General features: G+C 41.2%; 1 protein-coding gene across 5 annotated transcripts in view; it reads right to left on the reverse strand.

The window, feature by feature from the left end:
* The window catches only part of Scaf8 (SR-related CTD associated factor 8), a 128,832-nt gene extending 108,271 nt beyond the window's left edge, over positions 1-20,561 (reverse strand). For 3 of the 5 annotated variants that reach the window (XM_032894760.1, XM_032894762.1, XM_032894764.1), the window contains exon 1: positions 20,117-20,363. In XM_032894760.1, the coding sequence (XP_032750651.1) occupies positions 20,117-20,146 (30 nt within the window). In that variant the 5' untranslated portion in view covers positions 20,147-20,363. Of the gene's footprint in view, positions 1-14,256; positions 14,319-20,116; positions 20,364-20,425 lie in introns of those variants that run through there. The other 2 variants (XM_032894765.1, XM_032894763.1) reach the window with 2 other exon arrangements.
* Positions 20,562-21,242: the final 681 nt, after the last annotated feature.

Genomic DNA, 21,242 nt, shown 5'->3' on the forward strand with positions numbered 1-21,242 from the left:
CTAAGGGTGGAGAATCCATAAGGGATAATCCCAATATGACTACTGTTCCCCAATATGAGGGAAAGGGTATGTCTCCTTGTGTAGCAATAGCTCTGTGTGGTGGGGCCATTTGAGTAGAGCATCTTTTAGGAAAGGGGAGAATGTTCCCGTAGCATTGTGTAGTGTGTAATCAGGCTATAGTGGCAGTTATATGTCTTTATTTGGGCCATAAGGCATTCAACTGAGGTTCATCTTTCTGTCTACAAAGAACACAAAACAACTAAAAAACAACGTACAATATTTTATTCTCTATATTGGCCTCTAACCTAGCACACACACACACAGTAGAAAATAAGGAAGGATGACATGAAGGTATTGATCTGCTGTTGGTGAGAAACAAACGTATCTGTCCTTAAAAACCCTTATCAGATATAAAGATTTGTAACCTGGGGTAAAAATTAAACAGTGAAAGAGATTATGAAACAGAAGAGAGGGCAGTCAGGAGGGTCAGTGACGTGGCTTCTGTATAAAGGCGCTTGCTGCACAGGCCAGCAACCAGCCTGACACCTTGAATCCGTGAGGGAAAAAAGCTGAGAACTTATTCCACAGAAGTGCTATGCTCCGCATACCTACCCCTCATTGTATACTAAGTACTAAGGTAATTTCTAGATCTTAAATATAGGAGAGACAAATTCAGAATGTAGATGAGGCCCTTAACAATGAACCGTTACAGAAAGACTTGGAAAGGAAGGGGAATTAGTGCCCTGGAATATGCAACAAATTATACTGAGAAACCACAGTGGCAGTCAAGGTAGGCACAAACTAGACCCTGCTTCCCCTGGTTCCTAGCCAAGCAAGCAACTGCTAGGCAACTCCACTGACCTGAGGCAATCATTGTTTCCAAGGCTCACTGCCTCATCTCCTAAGCTAGGCCTAGTACTGGAAGCTTCTAACCTCCATGTAATCTAATCTAGGCCTAGAATGTTTTCAGTGTCTGAGACTGCTGAATACACTCCCCTTTCTTGTTCTCTCTAATCTCTGGCTGGTTGGTTCAAACTCCTCTGCAAGATAACGGATTCAATCTGGTTTCTTTCTCGGCCTCTGAATTTCCTCATACTAACTCTGGCCATCCCTTCTAATCTTCAGACTCCTCCTTCTCTGACTCATTCAATCTTCACCTGTGTTATTAGCTTGTTCTCTCTCTAAAGCCCGTCTCTGTACAACTGTCCTGGTAAAACTGCCCCCTCTCTGTCTGCACTGCTCTCTCTTAAATCACCTCTCCTGTTCTTTTGAGAGTTGAGCATATCCTATTCTATCAAATCTTTCTCTGATTTGTTACTTTGTCTGCTACCCAATCAGACATCACTTTCAAACATGGCTGCTTTCTTCTACAAACTAACTTTGCCTTCATTCTTTGTGATTAAAAGTGTGTGCTAAGGCTGAGTCACACCGCAACTATAAACAGGTTTTCCCAGTAGACAACACAATATCAGGTTCACAGTGTGATCAACTATCCTGCACCAGTGAGCGTGTGCAGGCAGAAGTGCATGGCATCCCCAGAAGCACTCCAGGATGAGGAACCAGGAGAGCTCATGAAAACTGACTCCAACCAGACTGCTGCATCTCACCAATGCTCTTCTGCCAGAACAAGTGACACAATCTCCTCATGCTTGGAACTTGTACATGGAACTTGCCAAGCCATTATCATTATCATATCATTATTATTCTGCTATCTACTGTTTCCTAAAACCAACAAGTACTTCCTCAAAAGGACAGTCATGGATGTTCAAAGATCCTGCTCACTCTTTGTGAGGTTTCATTATATAATACCAACCACTGAGTATCTCAGATTTAGAAAATACTGAAAGAACAAAACTAATTAGTTTAAATAAATGTACCCCCCTCCAAAACAAAAAAACAAAAAACCCACCACTCACAGAAGCTATAAGGTTAATAATGAAAATCCCTGTGCCCACACCGCGCTATACCCCTATGAATTATTGGTCAGAAAGCCCCGCCCCATTCACCATAAATCATAAAGCCTATGGTCACTGATGCTGGTTGTATGCACAAATTAGATGGTAATTAGATGGTAGATCCCTTTTTTGCTAGCACAACACAGTCCTGGTTGCAGGACTTGGAGAATTCCAACTGTTCAAGAGCTGAATGACACTTGCTCTCTCAGCTAACTTTCTGGAATACACTCTACAACCTGCTGTGTAACTGTCCCCAACAAACCTGCCTGATTATAGACTCTGCACACTATGAGGACACCAGGTAAGATTTGTCAGTGACAGTGATGGATAAGACCACTATTTTCTCTGTTACTGTAAGCCAGGATAAAAAAAACACTGTGGCTGGAGAAATCCCAGGCCTCAAAAGGAGACTAATTGCTTTTTATGTTGCCTGCCAAACTACCTTCAGATATCTGTGTTTAGTACTCCTCTGTTCAGGAAGGATACTCTTCTTTGTATGATGGCTACTGCAGAAACTTACAACCATTTATACGTACTAAAAAGAAAGAAACACTGCTAGTCCAATCTGAGCCAGAAGTTGGGGGTTGTCACCAGACCAAGCTCAGAACATTACAAAAAAGGGGGCAGATAAAATACTAAGATAGATTGGTAGATTATTTCTTCAAACTTGTGTGAGGTTCACCCAACACAGACACACAGAAAGCACCGGGTTACTATAGTTTAAAGAATAATTAGTGTAATCTACAAAAGCCTATGTGTTGTACACTTTAAAAGATGAAATGTATAGTGTGAATATGTCTCAATAAAACTGTTATCTAAAAAAGCAAGGTATGGTGGTATACACCTTTAAACCCAGCACTCAGAAGGCACAGGCAGGGGAAACCTCTGAGTTTAAGGCCTGCCTGATCTACAAAGTGAGTTCCAGGGCAGCCAAAGCTACCACTGAGAAACCAAGTTTTGAAAAACAAACAAACAAACAAACAAACAAACAAACAAACAAATAAAAACTCAAAGGTCTCAAAATGCTCCAAGTCTCATGAGGTCCTCCCCACAGTTATGGAAGCAGTAAACAACTGGTAGGAGAAAACTTTGTAAAGCAGCCTAGAAGCTGAGCAGTCAACTCCAGGGTCCCAACTATCAACCATGCTGTGAAGAACCTTTCAGCTGTCTTTAAGTCACCATGCTCTTCTAAGTGACCTCAATAAGTTCAGGTCACTGAGCCACACTTGGACACAATCCTCTCCCACATGCCTTACCTGAAGGGAACAGACATCAGTTCCTGACTCTTTGGGAGAAGTCACACAAGAGCTTTGTACACTTTTTAAAGAGAACTGTTCTCAAGCCTCAACTCCCAAGATAAAGGATGGATGAATATGGCTCACGTGGCTGTCATACTTAATGAATTTTGTCAAGCAACTTCAAAATTATTTTAGTTAGATCACTGACATTCTCTTAACTCGTCTCAAAAATTTTACCAAGAATTTTAGTCTTTAAAAGCCATGTTTTCAAGAGTCAGGGCTGGTAGCAGATGTCACATTTTTGGGAATTCCAGACTGGACTTTCAAAGGCAAAGGCTGAGTCCCTACTTCACACTAAAGGACTCAGGACAAAGTAATCCAAAGGCAAAGGGGAAACAGAATATGTAATTATAAAACAACAAAACAAAAAATGACTTATAATAAAAATAAACTATGATCAACATAGGTGCCCTTTTTAAAGGCATGTTTATCTTTCTTCCCCGTTAAAACATACTTTAATTACATTTATTCGTGTGTGAGTGTACACACGTGCCAGCAGAAGTCAGACAACAACTTTCAGGAGTTCTCTCCTACCATGTGGGTCAGATCATCTGCCTTGACAGCAAGTGGCTTTTACCTACTGAGTTATCTCTGACTGACCATTTTCTATCTTAAAATATTTTAATACGGAAAATCTATAATGTTTTAAAAAAACAGAAAGAAGGAAAAACAACATATGTATAATCTGACAGCACAGCATTCATCCAAAACCAGGAATGTAAGATGGGCCAACAAGTCTGTCATTAAACTCACATGCTTCTGGAGGTAGACAATAATCTAATGGACTAACAGTCTAAACTACAGGAAGATATAGTGAGGACTGTAACAGCACACAGAAGAGTGTGCAATTCTGTCCATCTTTCTCTGAATAAAAAAACCTAAAACATTCTTCAAAGTACAAGATATTCAAAGAGGGGATACTTATTTTCCTAATACCCTAACCTAAAGCAGTTTGAGTAGCAGATTTGACATTTAGCATGTGACTCCTGGTGGCACAATCCCCAGAGTCAAAAATTATAAGTAAAAATGGCTATCAACACTATTATAGGGGTTGGGGATTTAGCTCAGTGGTACAGTGCTTGCCTAGCAACCGCAAGGCCCTGGGTTTGGTCCCCAGCTCCGAAAAAAAGAGAAAAAACAAAAACAAAAACACTATTATAACAACAACATGAATTTTGATGTTTTACAGCTAGACACCCTTCCTATGGGCTATAAGCACTATCATATGAATTATAATTAAATTAAGAATCCTATTTTTCAAGTATAGTAAATGCCTAAAGATAGTATCACAGTTTTGAAGGCTACTTAAAAGGAAAATATTTTAGAATCTAAGTTCAAAATTGCATTTGTAGCAAAAAATAAGCATCATCTTTCCCTATAAATATTATTTAAAGAACTATATTTAAGTCACAAAAACTTGTGTACATAAAAGTCCTTTCAATCAGCAAATGTGTGCCTCCTTTCCAAATCCTTGGAATGAGAGGGCTAAAAGTACACAGTTCTGGCCAAGGTCGAATACATGTCCCCTTCTGCAGCCCCTCCCTGACAGCAGCTGAAAACTCTGGACTAAACAAAACTACCTGGCGACTCAAAAGTAAAAGAGCAGGCCAGAAGACAGCCAAAGAGCAGTGTACCCAACGTAAGCATAGGAACCAGCAGAGGCCTAACCTGTGGCCAATCAGGAGATCAGACAAAAGGATGCTGGAAGATGGGAAGGAGAAGAGGGAGAAGGCAAGGACAGAATCTTTTCTATCTGCTTCTGTTTCTTTTTTACTGGCTCTAACATGGGCTGGAAGGCTGTGGTTTATAACACACCTGTAATCCCAGCACTCAGGAGACAGGCAGTTGGATCTCTGATTTCCAGGCCAGCCTGGTCTACAGACTGAGTTGCAAAATGGCCATGGATACATAAAGAAATCTTGTCTCATAAAAGGAAAGAGGAAAGGAAGGGGAGGAAAAAAAATAATGTCTAATAAGAATGTGAAAACTCATTCTCTGTCCCTGTCCTCTCTATCTCTCTGTCTCCCTTTCTCTGTCTCTGTCTCTCTCTGTCTCCATCTCTCTCTGTCTCTGTCTCTGTCTGTCTCTCTCTCTCTCTCTGACATATCTGAAATACACAAACGCACCAGGTAATTTGTCTACAATGTAAGAGGAGGCGTTACAGGAAGTGGGAAGGGTATAGAAGGTGAGTGCCATCTCTCCAGTCCTCTTATTTCTTATGTATAAGTGTTCTTATGTATCTTAGAAATAACAAAAATGGGGGGGCTGAAGACATAGATGGCTGAGTGGTTAAGAGCAGTGACTGCTCTTCCAGAGGTCCTGAGTTCAATTCCCAGCAACCACATGATGACTCACAACCATCTGTAATAGGATCTGATCCCCTTGTCTGGTGTGTCTGAAGAGTTACAGTGTTCTTGCATACAAAAAATAAATAAACAAATCTTAAAAAAATAATAGAAATATCTAATACATTAAATAATAAGCAAACATTTTATCACAATTTCCTAAATATAAGAACTAAATACAAAAACATTAAAAAAATTGTCAATTAGATAAAATAAACATAAAAAATTTTCTAAAAGCAAAACAAACCCTACCATCCCTCCCTCTCCCAGCCCATAAAATGTCACCCTATGTACTCAAAGTCAGCATCAAACTTGTAGCAATCCTCCTATCTCCGTGCCATCAAACCCTGCTTCAACAGAAAAGATGAAGCACAATGATCAATCTTCAGCAACACTTCATCAGACCTGTTGACCACTTAATCAGGACACATACTAGATTTTTGGATTGTAAGCCACACTAAGTATTTTTTAACTATTTTTATTCCATGTGTAAGAGTGGTTTGCCTGTGTACAGACGGGACACTGTGTGCATCTGGTGCCCGTGGAGGCCAAAGAGGGCATCGGATACCATGTAACTGGAGTAAGGAGTAAGCACACAGACTCTGCAGGAGGAACATGTGCTCTTAACTCCCTTACCATCTCTCCAGCCCCAAGAAATTAAGTATTTTCTGAAAGACAATGCTATAGCCCACAGCTATCAAAAGGTAGGATTAAGAAGTTACAAGATAAAGAAAACATTAAATTGTCTAGGTAATACTACTCGCTCAAAGCAAAATCTCTCAAATAACCTTCATGGCCAGCGCAGTCTAGTTCCACAACAGCCACGGCTACACAGAGAAACCCTGTCTCAAAACACCTCCTCCCCCCAAAAAAGAGATTAACAAATATAAAGTAGCACAAAAGTACAGTGGTACCAAACAGGATGTTGTGTATTGAGACAAATGTGGAAAGTGAATCCCTCTTACATCTAAAATCTTAACCTAATGCCAGCATTTTTACAAACACCCAGAGCTATCTCCTTCCCTTCCCAGCTACTCTGACCTCACATTAAACAACAGCCATTAAAGTTGTTTTATTTTTCCATATCATCCACAATGGCTAATATTTACCTAAATACATACACATAGACCCTAAAAGTAATTAGATAGCCAAAATTAGCTAGCAGAATGAATTTACCTAACTTCTTCATGACTAAATTCACTTGAATGCAGATTGACTTCAGTCAAAGATGTGTAATGCCAAAGCCATGGGAACTGGTATAAATTTCTTCCTGTATTATTTTAACTTTCAAAAACTTGGTACTCTGCTCTGGTAGGACTAAAGGCTTTCCAGTCACTCACCAACATGAGGATACAAATGGGAGAGAAGGAAAGATCACTGCACCACGATGCTTTCCTCAAATAATCACTGACATCATCTGTGACGTTTTATAATAAAATAATCTGGGGGAAGTAGGCAAGGTGGCTCGCAAAAGTGCTTTCCATGTAGCCTGGAAATAAAACTTTTATAGAAGCACATCAAATATGTTGTCGACTCATGTTTCACACAAGTCTTTTGGCTCACAGAAGTGTTTTAAGTTTCCGAGACAAAACTAGACAAGTATGGAGGCCCATGCCTGTAACCCCAGTATGGGGAACAGAAACAGGGAGCGAGTTCAAGGTAGCTGGGCTACAGAGCAAACCCTTGGCTAAACAACAAACGGGGCTGGCAGGAGCATTCAAGCTCTTCCAAAGGATCCAAGTCAATTCCCAGAACGTGAATGGCCGTTCACAAAAGCCGAGGTGCAACTGATACACAGACGTAAATGCAGATAAAACACATACACATAACATAAAAATAACTAAGTACTACAAAAACATGAACAAAACACAAACAGAAAGAAAACAAGTCTATCCACTTGGAACCATGTAAATCTACACAATGAATTGGTCCCTAGGAAAGATGGATTGGGGAAACATACTATGCGATGGTGTCAACCTAATAACCAAACACATCTTAACCAAAAACTTAAAGGAGTTTGTGAATCTACTTACCACATAACTTGATAAAATTCACCTAAACATGAATTTTATGCAATCCTCAATTAGGCTTTAGAACTCAAAACCCTTTACAATGAGTCCGTTTACAATAAGAAACACTGACTGAAATTGTTAAAATACACGAACTCTGCCTTTCTTCCCAAAACTAAAGGACACACTATTTTGAGTCTGGACAAAGTATTACAAACAAACAGCATGCTAGAAAATGCTGTGGAACTTTTACATTTATAAAGCTATCAATCCCTGCACTCTTACTACTTCCAGCGGTCTTCAAAATTAACCACTGTTAAAGGCTGGCAGGATGCCTTCCAAACTTTCCACATGTATGTACTTTCTTATGTATGTGCATGTTCAGTATGTGTGGTATAGCGGTTTACACAGACCCATATCACCATTAGGAGGTATGGCCTTGTTGAAATATGTGTAGTCTTGGGGTGGGGAGCTTCGAGGCCTCTCTTGCTCAAGCTCCCCCAATGTGGCTGAGAGTCTTCTTAAGCTGCCTGCGGATCCAGACGAAAACTCTCGGCGCCTTCTCCAGCACCATGTCTGCCTGCTTGCCGCCATGATGATAACGGGCTAAATCATTAGCCCCAATTAAATGTTTTCCTTTATAGCTCCTGTGATCATGGTATCTCTTCACAGCAATAAAACCTCAACTAAGACATGTGTGAATGTCTATGAATATGAAACAGATATGTTACACATCCTAGTAAAAATTACATTATTTCTGTTTAGGGTTGAGTTTCTCAAAAGCTTTTGCTAGACTTAGTAAAACCTTGGTAATAGTGAGCAAAGTTAATATTGGCCTAAAATACTTAAAGTTCAAACATTGTTACTGTCTATCAATGAACAATCTTGGTCAACTCTCCTTCAATTTGGAAAATATGCACAACATCATCTAGCAAATTCTTTTGAACTAAATGTCTGTAACTTTTACCTATTACTAAAATATGGAAAAATACCAAGAGGCTTTCCAGGACAAGATACTCACAATTACACTACATGTTTCCATGTTTTATCTTGGAAAACTGCCTTTCCTTCATGGTTTCCTCTAAACACCAAATTCTATAAATAATATTCTTTAGCTTTCCAAATGCTTTATAAAAATTATGAGATTATATCAAACATCAAACCAAGTAAAAGTAGCTAAAAGCTACTATTACCTCTATTTTTTAAAAGAATCAACTAAATGTAGGTTAAAAAGAAAGATTACAAACATATGCACTGGGATGAATAGCTAAGTGATCCTCCAGGGTCTTGTCTAACTGTACTGAGTGGTAGGCCACATCTCTCCTTGCATAACTGATATTCTGTCCCAACTTCCTTTGACAGCAGTCACATTTTTTAAAAAAGACCCATCTTGGACAGGTGTGCTAACACACACCTAGACTCTAGCAGTCAGGAGGCAGAAGCAAGTGAATCTCTTGAGTTTGAAGACCCTGGTCTACACAGTAAGTTCCAGACCAGCAAGAATACCTAGTGAGACTGTCACTTAAAAAAATAATCCATCCCATTAAACAAGAACAGTGAATTACATAAGTGTATAAATGTAGCTGGGCATGGTGGTTCACAGAATTATAGTTCTAGTCCTGAGGAGGCTGAGGCAGGAAGTTAGCTGCATAGTGAGTGTGAGCTCCACCTTGAGTACAGAGACAGACAAATGAGACTAAGAAGAAAAAAAGGCTACTAATTTGTACTAATTCAGCTACTCAGAAGTTATGTAACCTAAATAAAGTGTGAGATCTCACCCTCCAGTCCACTGAATGACATCAATTATAAGCACACTATAGATCAGTTCTCAGTCTGTAGGCTTTGACCCCTCGGGGGTCAAATGAACCTTTTACAGAGGTCACATCAGGTATCCTGCATATCAGATATTTACATTACAATTCATAACAGTAGCAAAAGTTATAGTTATGAAGTAGCAATGAAAATAATTTTATGGCTGGGATCACCACACCATGAGGAACTGTATTAAAGACTCACAGCATTAGGAAGGTTGAGAACCACTGCTGTAGATAATAGAAGCCAGGGTTCTCAGTATGAGGGAAAGTAAATACATATGGAGTTTGGGAAGGTCTGATGAACTCATGGCTTTGTAGATGTGTCTAGAATTGTAAGTGTGTAAAATAAAATGTCTAGCTTGATCTGACAACACACATATAGCTACCAAAAGAAGCTTGGGCATCTTGGAGAAATGGCCAGTGAAGGTTTGGGAAGAAATATCTCACTGTGTTAGAAAATAGGGGACTATTCCAAAAACTGACCAGCATTTATCAAAGTGCCCATGGTCAGCTTGAAGAAGCTCTGATGGGTTAAAACGAATTGTGGAAGATCTTTAAAGGCCAATGAATAAAAAAGAATTCATGAGTTTAGTTTACAACAACGCATACAATTATATGAGACAAGAAAAAGCTCTCATGGATGCAAAGAAATAAGCACAACGAACTTAAAAAATACACTTGATTATATTACTACTAACCAACCCAGACAAGAAATAAATGTATGCTCAAACAAGTAGGCAAAATTTTGGTGATTTTTTTTTTATATTTTCATCAAAATATCTCCCCAATAAGAGACATGGTACAAGGGCTAAAGAGATGGCTCAGTGGTTAAGAGTATTGACTGCCCTTCCAGAGGTCCTGAGTTCAATTCCCAGCAACCACATGGTGGCTCACAACCATCTGTAATGGGATCTGATACCCTCTTATGGTTTGTCTAGGACAGCTACAGTGTACTTATATACATTAAAAAAAATCTTAAAAAAAAATTAAAAAAGAGAGACATGGTACAAAGGTAAAGAAAGCAAAAAAATGTGTAGCCAAGAGCCCCCATTCCTGCTAATGACACAGACGGTCATAAGTGAGGATGCGCAATGTTACTTTTGAAGGACTCCAGACAAAGATGCAGAACATGAACCTATGCAGCAGACAAGACAATATGGAGAGAATTCTAAATCGTCCTGCTGTCATCCAACACTACCACCTCAAGCTCATAGAAAAGAACCAGTAACTATTTCAAATTAAAAAAGGTGAGACAATTATTAAGACATGATATAGAATTATTCTGTAAGAACGACTATGAGTACGATGTATAATGAAATTTAGAAAAGATTTCCAACAATAATTTCATCAATATTGAACAAACCAGTAACATTGTAGTATGATTAGGCAAATATTCTTTTAAAGGAAAATAAAGAGCTATTCAAAGGTAACTGGCACTCTGGATTAGAATTTACTCTCAAATATTCAGGAAAAATTGTGTTTGTGTGTTACGTGTAGAAAGTACACGTGTTTAACACAAAGACTCTTGGGCTGGAAAGATGGCTTAGCAGTTAGAGTACTGCTCTTCGGAGGGCTCAGGCTCAATCCTCAGCACCCACACAGGGTTTCACGGTCATCTCTAACTCCAGACTCTGTCAGGTACCCACTCAATGCATTCAGACAGGCAAAGCACTCAAATACCTAAAATAATAAAAAAGAATAAAGCTTGCACCTAGATCTTTTTTCCTTCCAGCTTTCCAATGGGTATGGTTCAAATAATTAAGAAAAACTGAACTGTATGTAGATATGACGCCAATAAAGTCACTAAAGAGCAATGGGTCCCTTGGCAAAGGCCTGCTGCAGACGGTCCTTTAGTCCCCCACCATTATACCCCATGGGCGAGTTACTGGATGAGTTTGGACTCTAAGCCTCTGGAACCCTTCAAGACAAGCAGAGTCCTTCAAGCAGAACCTGTAGGCTATGGCTTACTGGCAGCCAGCTTTCTGAAGTTGAGAGCCTAGGACATGGCTCGTCCGTAAAAGTCAACTCAGAACCTTTCAATTTACAAATTTCTGAGCAGCTCTGTCTTTGTTCTCTGCAGAAATGGGACATTCAATTCTATCCTCAGAAAGTATTAACTGTCATGGGCAAGAAGAAAAATGCCAAAAGATCTAAACCTTTATGGAAGTTTGTAACTACGATCCCTCTTACCCACAAGGTACACTGTGGGTATCCTCTTGAACAAAACTGTTGTCAAAAAGGATGTCTTTAGAGACCCAGCTAGGAAACACAAGGGAGAGGCCAAGGTCAAGCCTGAAGAATGATACAAGATAAGGAACAACAAATAGGTTTTTCCAAAATTGTTACTTTTAGGTGTATTTTTGTTTCCACCATTAAAAATTAAAAAATAAAAACAAAAGAACCCAAAGGGCGAGGATATCTGTATAGGGCTAAATCACACCTGTCTGTTTCTGTTCAGTACCTTCAAAGTGCTTTTCACAGGGTCAACCTCAGTTTCCCATCTGCACATGAAAAGCACCCTCCTAGCCTTTCACACTGTTCTAAAGAGTGGCTGAAAAATACTAACTTTTTGGGAAAAGGAAGAGTTTAACACAATAAACACAAGCGTCCCTCCATAACTGTGGCCTCTGCATCAATGACTTCAACTACCGCTTAAAAATCATCAGGAAAACTATTCATTCAGAACACATAGAGGCTTTTCCTATTATTCCCTAACCAATACTATTTCGTAAATGGTGTTTACACTGTATTCAGTATTAGATGTAATCTAGACATAACTGTAAATTATAGGAATATGAGAATAGGTTATATGCAAACCATATGCCTTTTTCTGTAAGAGACTTAAACATCTAAGAACTGAGTATCTGCAAAGGAGGAGAGGATGTTGTCCTGAAATCAATCCCCTCAGACCTCCAGGGATGACTATTATAAAAGTCACTCATTTTTATAAAAGTTCTAAAAAAACATGTAAGCTAGACATTTCCAACAAAGTGAACAGGTGTTACAAAGATAATTTAATATATAGAGGTATTGTCTGCAAAATTTTTACTTGAATTCAATATTTATGTTAAAGGGAGAAAAGATTAAATAAAAATTACTTCATGGCTAACAGCCGAGCTCAGTGTTGAGGAGCTCACCTTGCCCAAGGCCCTAGGCTCAGTCTGAAGAAATAAAACTTCTGGGAGGATTTTTACTGAACACTTGAACTACTTGATTAATCCCAATGCTGTGTCAACTTTATGGCATCAAAACCACATTAGTACATTAAAGAAAGCCATTGAGGCAGTTTGGGGCAATCTTTCTTTCCAGTGTCACCATGCAGAGGTGTCTACCGTATTCCCAAGCTGTACACACAAAAGTATATGACTTCAAGAGTTTTGTCCTTTGGCTGTAGGGAAGAAAAGGACCTCTAAGGAACACACCAATTTCAGAAGGTGTTAGATCAAGGGAAATATTTTAAATAAAAATCGACTACTTTTCCAAAACTTAAGCTTTTGTTGCCCATTAACAGACATTACCCATGGAGTAACTCTATCTCAATTACAGAAGAACTGACCCTTAAAACTGCAGCTTATAATAGCTGTTATTTAAAAAAAAACAAATGAAGGAATTTTTTTTAATACTGTCAGTAATTTTCAAATAAGATTCAGCAGCATGGTCACATACCCCACTCTTGGGACAACTGGCCACCTCCCTGCTGAGTCTATTGCCAGCCCTGCAGGGGCAGAGCAATCTGGTTCTAGGAGGGAAGCACTTGGGCTGGCCAGCAGAATTGGGCCTAGAAAGAAAGATCCCAGAAGCCAAGAATGCTGGAACCAACAGGTCTGCCTGCCTGCTGCCTGCCTGCCTGCCTGCCTGCCTGCCTGCCTGCCTGCCTGCCTGCCTGCCTGCCTGCCTGCCTGCCTTGCCTGCCTGGCTCTGCAGGAAGGCTGAGGAAAAAAGGGCACAGGAACGTAACCTCTGAGAGGAGTCTTTTGTTTTTCTGGCTATCACCATATCTAAGAAGATAGGCAACTTCCTGGTACAAGGTAAGCAGTCACTAAATAACTAACAATACATCAAAGAATGCAATCATAGCCCTTTCAAAATCAAACTATAGAAGTGGCAAACAAGGTAAGGTGCAGGCTGCAAGCACTTGCTTGACACACATTCCCTCATCAGTGCTGTCTCAGAGAAGATACACCATCTATTTCTCACTCCTAGCTCATGACCCACAGTGGGTACACTTATAAACCATTCCTACACCTTTACTTGGTTTTATGAGTTTAATAAAATGAAATACATGCATAAAATGTAAATCACAAAGACCAAACACCATGTTTCCCATCAAGTTTGAGACAGATCTTGTAAGCAACCCCAGGCTACAGAATACTGTTCACCAGTCCTAACTTCTTTAAATTCAGACATCCGCACCATAACTTACCCCTCTATTAGAAAAATATAAAATCTGATTTAGTTTGTTCCTCTACTCCTATAGCACACCTCATTAATTTATTTCCAACCATTAAATTATGAGGTAAGTAGGTCATATTAAAATTGGTATCAAAAATGTAGTGAAATTATGTAGTACAGAATGCAAGTAAATTTAATGCAATCTATGGCACATGCTCATTAAGCCCAGTAACTTCTTCCCCATTTTAAAGATATAGCAACATTTCTTATAAAGCAATTAAGTTTTATTCCCTAGATGATCTTTATAAAAGTACTAATATGTTGTAAGTGGCAAATTCTATCTGCTTCCCAAGTACTACCCATACAAGCAATACAGAATTTCACTACCACAATATACCTAACATTTCCCCAAAGCCTGCCTTATGTGGGTACAGTCATCTTACTATGCTTCTTGTGTCCATGCTGCTGGAAAGCAGTCTGTACAAGCAGGAGTAGAGGCACAATCCTGAGAGAGAGGAGTAGAGAAAGATGTTGAGAAAACAAAAACAGACAAAATGAGCTCACTAGAGTCTGAGCTCAGCCAGTGTTCAAGGTCATGGTTGATTACATTTTCGTCATAAATACTATGAGTTAGAAACTGTCCATTAACAGCAAATCTGGCCCTAGAAAGAGATATCTGAAATCACATATGGAAGTAATGAAATCATCATTAATTCTAAATTATGTATTGCAAATGATCATAAAATATGACTGACTGTTCAGGAAAGTGAAGATATACAAGTCCCTTAAATATCAACAGAATTACTCTAACAAACCTAATGCTAGTCTAGAACATATGAATTTCAAGTGACAACTTTTTGTGATCCTGAATTGTTGAGATTATATACACTCAAATCACACAGTATCAAAAATCTACTCAATCTGAGTCACTCTTATAGTCTAAATTTTATTACTGTAAGAATAGAATTGTTTAATTATTTTACAGCAGTAATCCAAAACACCTTGAACACAATTACTACCCAACATAAAACTATGATCTGCCCTAACTGAAACCCTCAGCAGAGAACTACCCCCTCCATTTCACCCCATACTTTGGTGAAAATTAAAAATAAAAGAGTTCTGACTTAAATTTTTCACTTAATCTATATTTCTACAATGTCCTAAAAATTACATTTAAAGCAATGCTTAGGTGTATTTGTTCCTCATAAACATAACTGTATTCAATTAAGTCGAAGAGTTCCCACTAACCAAATACTCAAGTACAAGAAAAGAAAATCCCTTCTGTATTTTAAAAGCAAATGTGCAGAAACATTAGCTACCATCACCAGCTACCAAGTATAGCATCCTTCCCCGTTTACTTGACACAGACAGGCCTGTGGCTCTACAATGTACTCTACAGTGCCCTGTGCACTGAGGATCTGAAGCAATGCTGGCACTGTTCTCACTGAGCTTGTAACGGCGGTAAAGACTAAGTGCTTAAAAGTAAAGTCATCATCGCATGCGAAGTACAGAATGTAAGACAACTGAATGAAACCTAAATCCATAATTCTCAACAAGATTGTTATTCCTCCCATATGAGAAATTGATAAGCTAAAGACAGAGTTGGATGCCACCAAGAGAGAGAGAGCTACACGGCACCTAGTCAGTAAAAGCAGAGCTGCTGCTGAAGGACGGACTCCGAGTGCTCCACACAGCAGCTACAGCTTCCACTAAGAGCAGGGCCAAGTCAGGAAGCACAATCTACGCCACTGGAGCGAAAGAAGGATTGTTAGTGAGGGCTTCCTTAATTTAAAGCACTAAGTATGTTCCGTCTTTAAATAAATTTCAACAACATGGAAAGAAAACTACAGCCTGATTCTATTAACCAAACCATACTATTCCCCTACAAAACAAGACAACAGAGAAAATGTAACACAGCTCTAAAAGATGAAAATAAAGAGAAATGTTCTGCAAATGCTTCCCATCAGTGTTTTTTCCTGAGCCATAGAGCAAAAGTTTACAAACCTAAAGCAAATGTTTCATGTTATTCTACACGTTTCATGCTTCAACCAACCCATGGCTACTACTAGATACTGATGGGAAGGTTACAAAAAGTTCTGTAGTTATTTATACAAACCACCCCTCAGAATACAAAGCTGGAAGTGAAATGTAGACTAAGAAAATGTACTGGATATTAGAGCAAGTCTTCCAAGTGTGTATCTTTCAGAGAAAGAGATCCAATTAACCAAAGAATGCCAAAGTCAGAAGACCACCACAGACACCCTAACAAGGATAACCAGGGCCAGATATGCTGCACGAGCCTGTGACCTCACTTCAAACATGGGGGATGTAAAGGCAAGAAGTCTTCCAAATTCTAGACTAGCCTCCTCTACATACAGTTCCAGCTGAGGTAGCCAATGCTCTACGTCAAAAGCCTACTATTGGTGGACTATCAATACTCTATCTTAAAAAGATTGGTCGATTTTTAGAAAGATGATAAAAGAATCTTGTCAGAACTTAGAAACCGAGGTAAATCTAAGACTTAGCCTTAATGAATCTTCCAGCATTTTAAATCCATAGACGTCCTACTGCCTACTCAGCCCATTCAGAGCAAGAAAAATGAAGTATGTTATGGGCCAAGTGGTCTACACTACCATAAGCAGCTATTAAAAACCAGCTACAAAAATCCATCGCCAACAAAGATCTTACTATGTTAAAGAGTTACTAAGAATTTTTTGATGTGTGAAAAATATACTAGTTTTTTTTTAATTTTTAAATTAAATGACTAATAAATACTTAACTAATAATTCCCTTCCTCTAGTTTTGTCGAGACATAACCACTGCTAACCCACTCTTACACTTTTCACATATTACCTTAAACAGTGAGTTTTAAATTTTCTTCCCCAATTGCACTGACATTTTCTAAAGAAGGTATTTATCATATAAAGCCATTCCCTTCCCTTTCCCTTTTCAAAACCAAGGCATGAGAGAGGAGGCCCCTATTAGCATGGCCTCCAGATAGTAGCCTTCAGCACAGTACACATAGCTGCTCACATGCAGATGCTCCCACACTCAGAGCAGTCCTGCCATTAGGCTGTCCTTCTCAGTAGGTGAGGACTCCAAGTCTCTGTAAGAACTGACTAAGCAAACAGAGTCCTTCACACTAATTCCACATCATTCCATCTGCTTTAGCTGCTCCCCTCACACTCTGATCCTCATGAGAATAAAGTAAGAACAAACTTTCTCTCACTGTATCAGAACTGACAATAAAGGCCATGGGACTAAACCTCATTCAGCTAAGGATAATGAGAAGGAATTTACTCCAAAATTCTTGAACAAAGGCTCTCCTGATATAATAATCTTTAATATAGTGGTGAAGGACAGAGAAGCCCTTTGAGAAATTAGGAGGAAGATGATAGATGATAACTCAGACTGAAATTCATTCACAGTTTGCAGATTAATTTTAAATAAATAAAAAAACTGTATTCTTAGCTTCACAATCTCTAGCATGCTATTTCCAAGCTAATGTTCTCTGCTGAATATAAAATAAGACTGAGAATTATATAATTATATAGGATATAATTATAAGGCCTGAGAATTAGCAAGCCTTTGCTAACATTTCTTATTCTAAACATCTATTTGTTTTGCTTTTGTTTCAGATAGGATTGTGCAATATGGCTTAGTCTGGTGTAGAACAAAGTATATAGCCCAGACCAGCCTCAAATTCAGAGCAATCCTCCTGTCTCAACCTCTTAGGTGCTAGAATTACAAAGTGTGTATTAGGACACCCAACTTTCATGTTTTAAGCATTTGAAGGTTTAAAAATGTCTTGCTACCAAATAGTAATGATACTTTTTTGAGCTAGCCAGGAGTGTGCCACACACCTGTAATCCCAGCACTCAGGAAGCTGAGACATCAGTAAGACCCTGTCTCAACAATACTAATAATAGTTATTATTACCATGAGCTAAATGTTGATGCTTTAAAAGCCAAATTCACTGTGAGCACTTGAAAACATGATTTCCTCCCAAGCCTGTAATCAGACTCCTTCTCTTTTTTGTACCTTGCAAAACCCGACTTAATAGAACAGTAATGAATGAGCTACTCCAGTGCTCAATTGCATTAACAAAACATGCACCACAGCAGCCATATATGCAAAACGTTAGAATCAATTTTTTCTTTTCTACATTAACCAAGGCTATACATTCTGTGCTTAAACAAAGTATACAGAACCAAGCCTGGTGCAAGCCTATATAATCCTGCTACCAGAGAAGCTGAGGCAGGAGTATCACATAATAAATACAACTCCTGCCTGGACTACAGAGTGAGCTCAAGTGTTACCAGCCTAGGCAATCTTAGTGAGGACCTCTCCCAAAATAAAGAGGACTGGGACATCTATCTCAGCTGTGGACCCTTGCCTACAACTTCCAGTCTAGGGTACTGCTCCTCAACTTTGAGTCCAACCTCTACTTTTAAACTAACTCCACTTCAAACTGGTAACATCCTATCAAGATAGAAGGTAAAGATTTAAGTAGTCTGAAATCCTCAGGGAAACAGGAAGGGCAGGAAGCAGTGCTACGGTGATGACTGCTCCAGAAGACACACACCATCAGCCCTTATCCTTCCAACACAGCCCACCTCACAGTCCTTCTCCACACTACCCTTGCCTGCTCTCGGAGCACTAACACTTGTTTACACCTATCACTGTGGGGAGGAGGGCAGACACCTTAGGAATGTCCTAAACAAAGAAGAGAATTAAGCACAGTGGAAAAGGGAAAAGGGTTGAGTTCAGTAATTGGGAAATAAGAGGTTTCTTGTTGCTGCTGCTGTTTTGGTTTGACAATCTCTCTATTATGGTTCTAGCTGTCCTGGAACTCTCTATGTAGACCAGGCTGGCCCTGAACTCCCAGAGACCCACCTTCCTCTGCCTTTCTTGAGAACTAGCATCATCAAAGGCATTCACCACCAGGCCCACAGAAGAAAGGACTTCTTTGTAAGTAAAGAACGTGATTATTAGTACGGTATGCAGCAAATAAAAAAGCAACACGGCTTTTTCTTATACAGTTACAAAATATTAAAAATAGCTAATTACATTTTCACTAAACTTTTATTCCATATCCTAAATATATATCATTGGGAGGGAGAATTAAGTTTCTTAAGAGGATAACTGTCCATATTATCAGTTATAAATTCACAAGATTTCCAAAAGAATTGGTCAGTATCAGGAAGTTCACCACTACTTAAAGTAATATGCATATTCGAGAACTTTATCTAACTTTCAACAACCCTTTTTGCAGCATTTCCCAATGCTACCTACCATAAACAAAAAACAAAACAAAAGATGAAACTGCAAAAAGGCATTTAAGAGTGCTGTCCCATTTGGACATCCACAAATACTATTTTAAAAACTCATGTGCTTAAGACATTAATAGTCTTATTACTGAGCATTAACACTCCCAAATCAAAAGTTCTGAAAACTATGCTAATTAGTTAGCATGCATTTAAATATGCATGCATTTCTAAAAGGTACAAGATAATGCTGACCCTGTATTTGCTACATTTAATATCCGAATAGCTATTATTCCTTAAAAAGAAATTGTATGTTTTCAAAGCCTGTCTTCCAATCAGATCAGTAAATTCAGTAAACAGTAAAAAAAATGGACACCTACATTAAAAAAAAAAATCTGCTTAGCCTGACACTGAACCCGTGGCAAATGACTCTCCCAGCTTCTTCCCCCCTTCTGGGTGCACAACGTCTCCCTAATATTCGTCTCTTTATCCCTAACAGATGATCAGAAGGGCAAGCAGAATTTTTTAAAGAGAAAAGGGAGGGAGAGATTGCAGAATGATGTTGCCTCCCTACCAACCATCCAATTAGCGAGGTCCCTGGCTGGCTGGCAAGTCACCTAGTCAACAGAACCTCAATAATAAACACTACGTGTAACGTGACCGCGGATCACCACCCCGTGGGTCCTCTCCAGGGCCTCGCATCCGTGTGTCAGCTTCCTCAGTCACCCGGGAGGACCTGCAGAGTGATGTCCTGCAACAGTTCAGACCCTGCAAGGCCACGGGCTGGGCGCGGGAGCGGGTGGGAGGGAAAGGCCTCTGTGGAACCCACCGGGGAGCGTGGCGCGGCCGCCTCGGGGACCGGCCCTCCCCTGGCCCTCCCTCAGGCCGGCCCGGGGAGGGGCGCGGGACGTTCCCCTCCCCCACGGCCGCCCAGCCACCGTCGCCCAACCCGGGGGAGCTGCGTGCGGCCCGCGCCCTTGCTCGGCACGCGAGCCCCGGGCCGGGCCTGGCGGGGAGGCCGGGTTGCGGTACGAACCTCGCTGTTGAAGGTCTTCACGGCCTCCATGTTGTCTGCGCAGAGGCCCGGGGCCCGGCGAAGGAAGAGGCGGCGGCTGGGCGCGTTGCGTGCGGAAGGGCGGGCGACGGGCCCAGGAGGCCGCGGAGCACGGCTAGCTGGAGACGCTCCTCAGCGCCGGTGAGGTCCCGGCATGGCCGCGGGGCGGGCGCAGCGAGCAGGACCGAGGCCGCCGGGGCGGGTCGGCGGCGGGGGAGGGGCTGGCGCGGCGCCTTCTCTGCTTCTCCGCCCCGCTCGGAAGCGGCCTCCACACTCAAGCTTCGGCCCCCTCCACTCTCCACCCCCTTCTCCTCCTTCCTCTTCCTCCCACGGGCTCCTGTGTCACCTCCCTGCCGCCTAGGCCGCGGGAACCTGCAACGCGCAGCGAAGACACAGGAGGAAGCGCTGACCGCGGCGGCTGCGGCATCCAATATGGCGGACGCGGTCGAGCCGCGCACTCAGAGTCGGCGGCGCCGGCCAGCGCGCCCCCTGGCGACCAGGCCGCGCGAGGCCTGCGGCCGCGCCATACCATCGAGAGGGCACAGGCCAGAGAGGCCGGAGTCGCTGCGGCGGGAGAGGGGGACCCGGGCTCTGTGCTGCCCGCGTCCCCGGCTGCGGGGGTGAGCGCTGCGGCGCGGACAGAGGGACTCCCGGTGGCTGGTCCCGCCGGTGAGCGTTGCTCTGAGAAAAACCCAAAGTGCAGGGGAAAGACGGAATGGCGGAAACTACGGTGTCTCCGTTGCTGCTTCCCGGTGGGATGGCGCCTGCCGTGGAGGCGGGGTTGAAGTGCCTTTGAGAACTTTAGCGGGTATTGACTTAGATTCCTCGTCGCCACCGTGTGCCCTGGAGTCCTAGTGGCGGGGAGCAAACGCTGCACACAAAAGCTGGCTTGGGACGCGGGCAGCCGCTGTCTGGGAAATGCGAGAGTGCGAGCCGGGCCTGGGCATCCCGGAGGCGGGAAGGAACCCATAACGCCCCCGTTTGGACGCGGAAATGCAACTCGTTTTGTTGTTGTTTGGGTTGTTTGTTTATTTTTTAGGAAGCGGGTTATTCCCAAGGAATTTGGCCCCAAGTTATCGGAGCAGGGGATGATTGCGGATTTTAGGAT

Source organism: Rattus rattus, chromosome 2 (genome assembly GCF_011064425.1).
Source record: "Rattus rattus isolate New Zealand chromosome 2, Rrattus_CSIRO_v1, whole genome shotgun sequence".
Lineage (NCBI taxonomy): Eukaryota > Metazoa > Chordata > Mammalia > Rodentia > Muridae > Rattus > Rattus rattus.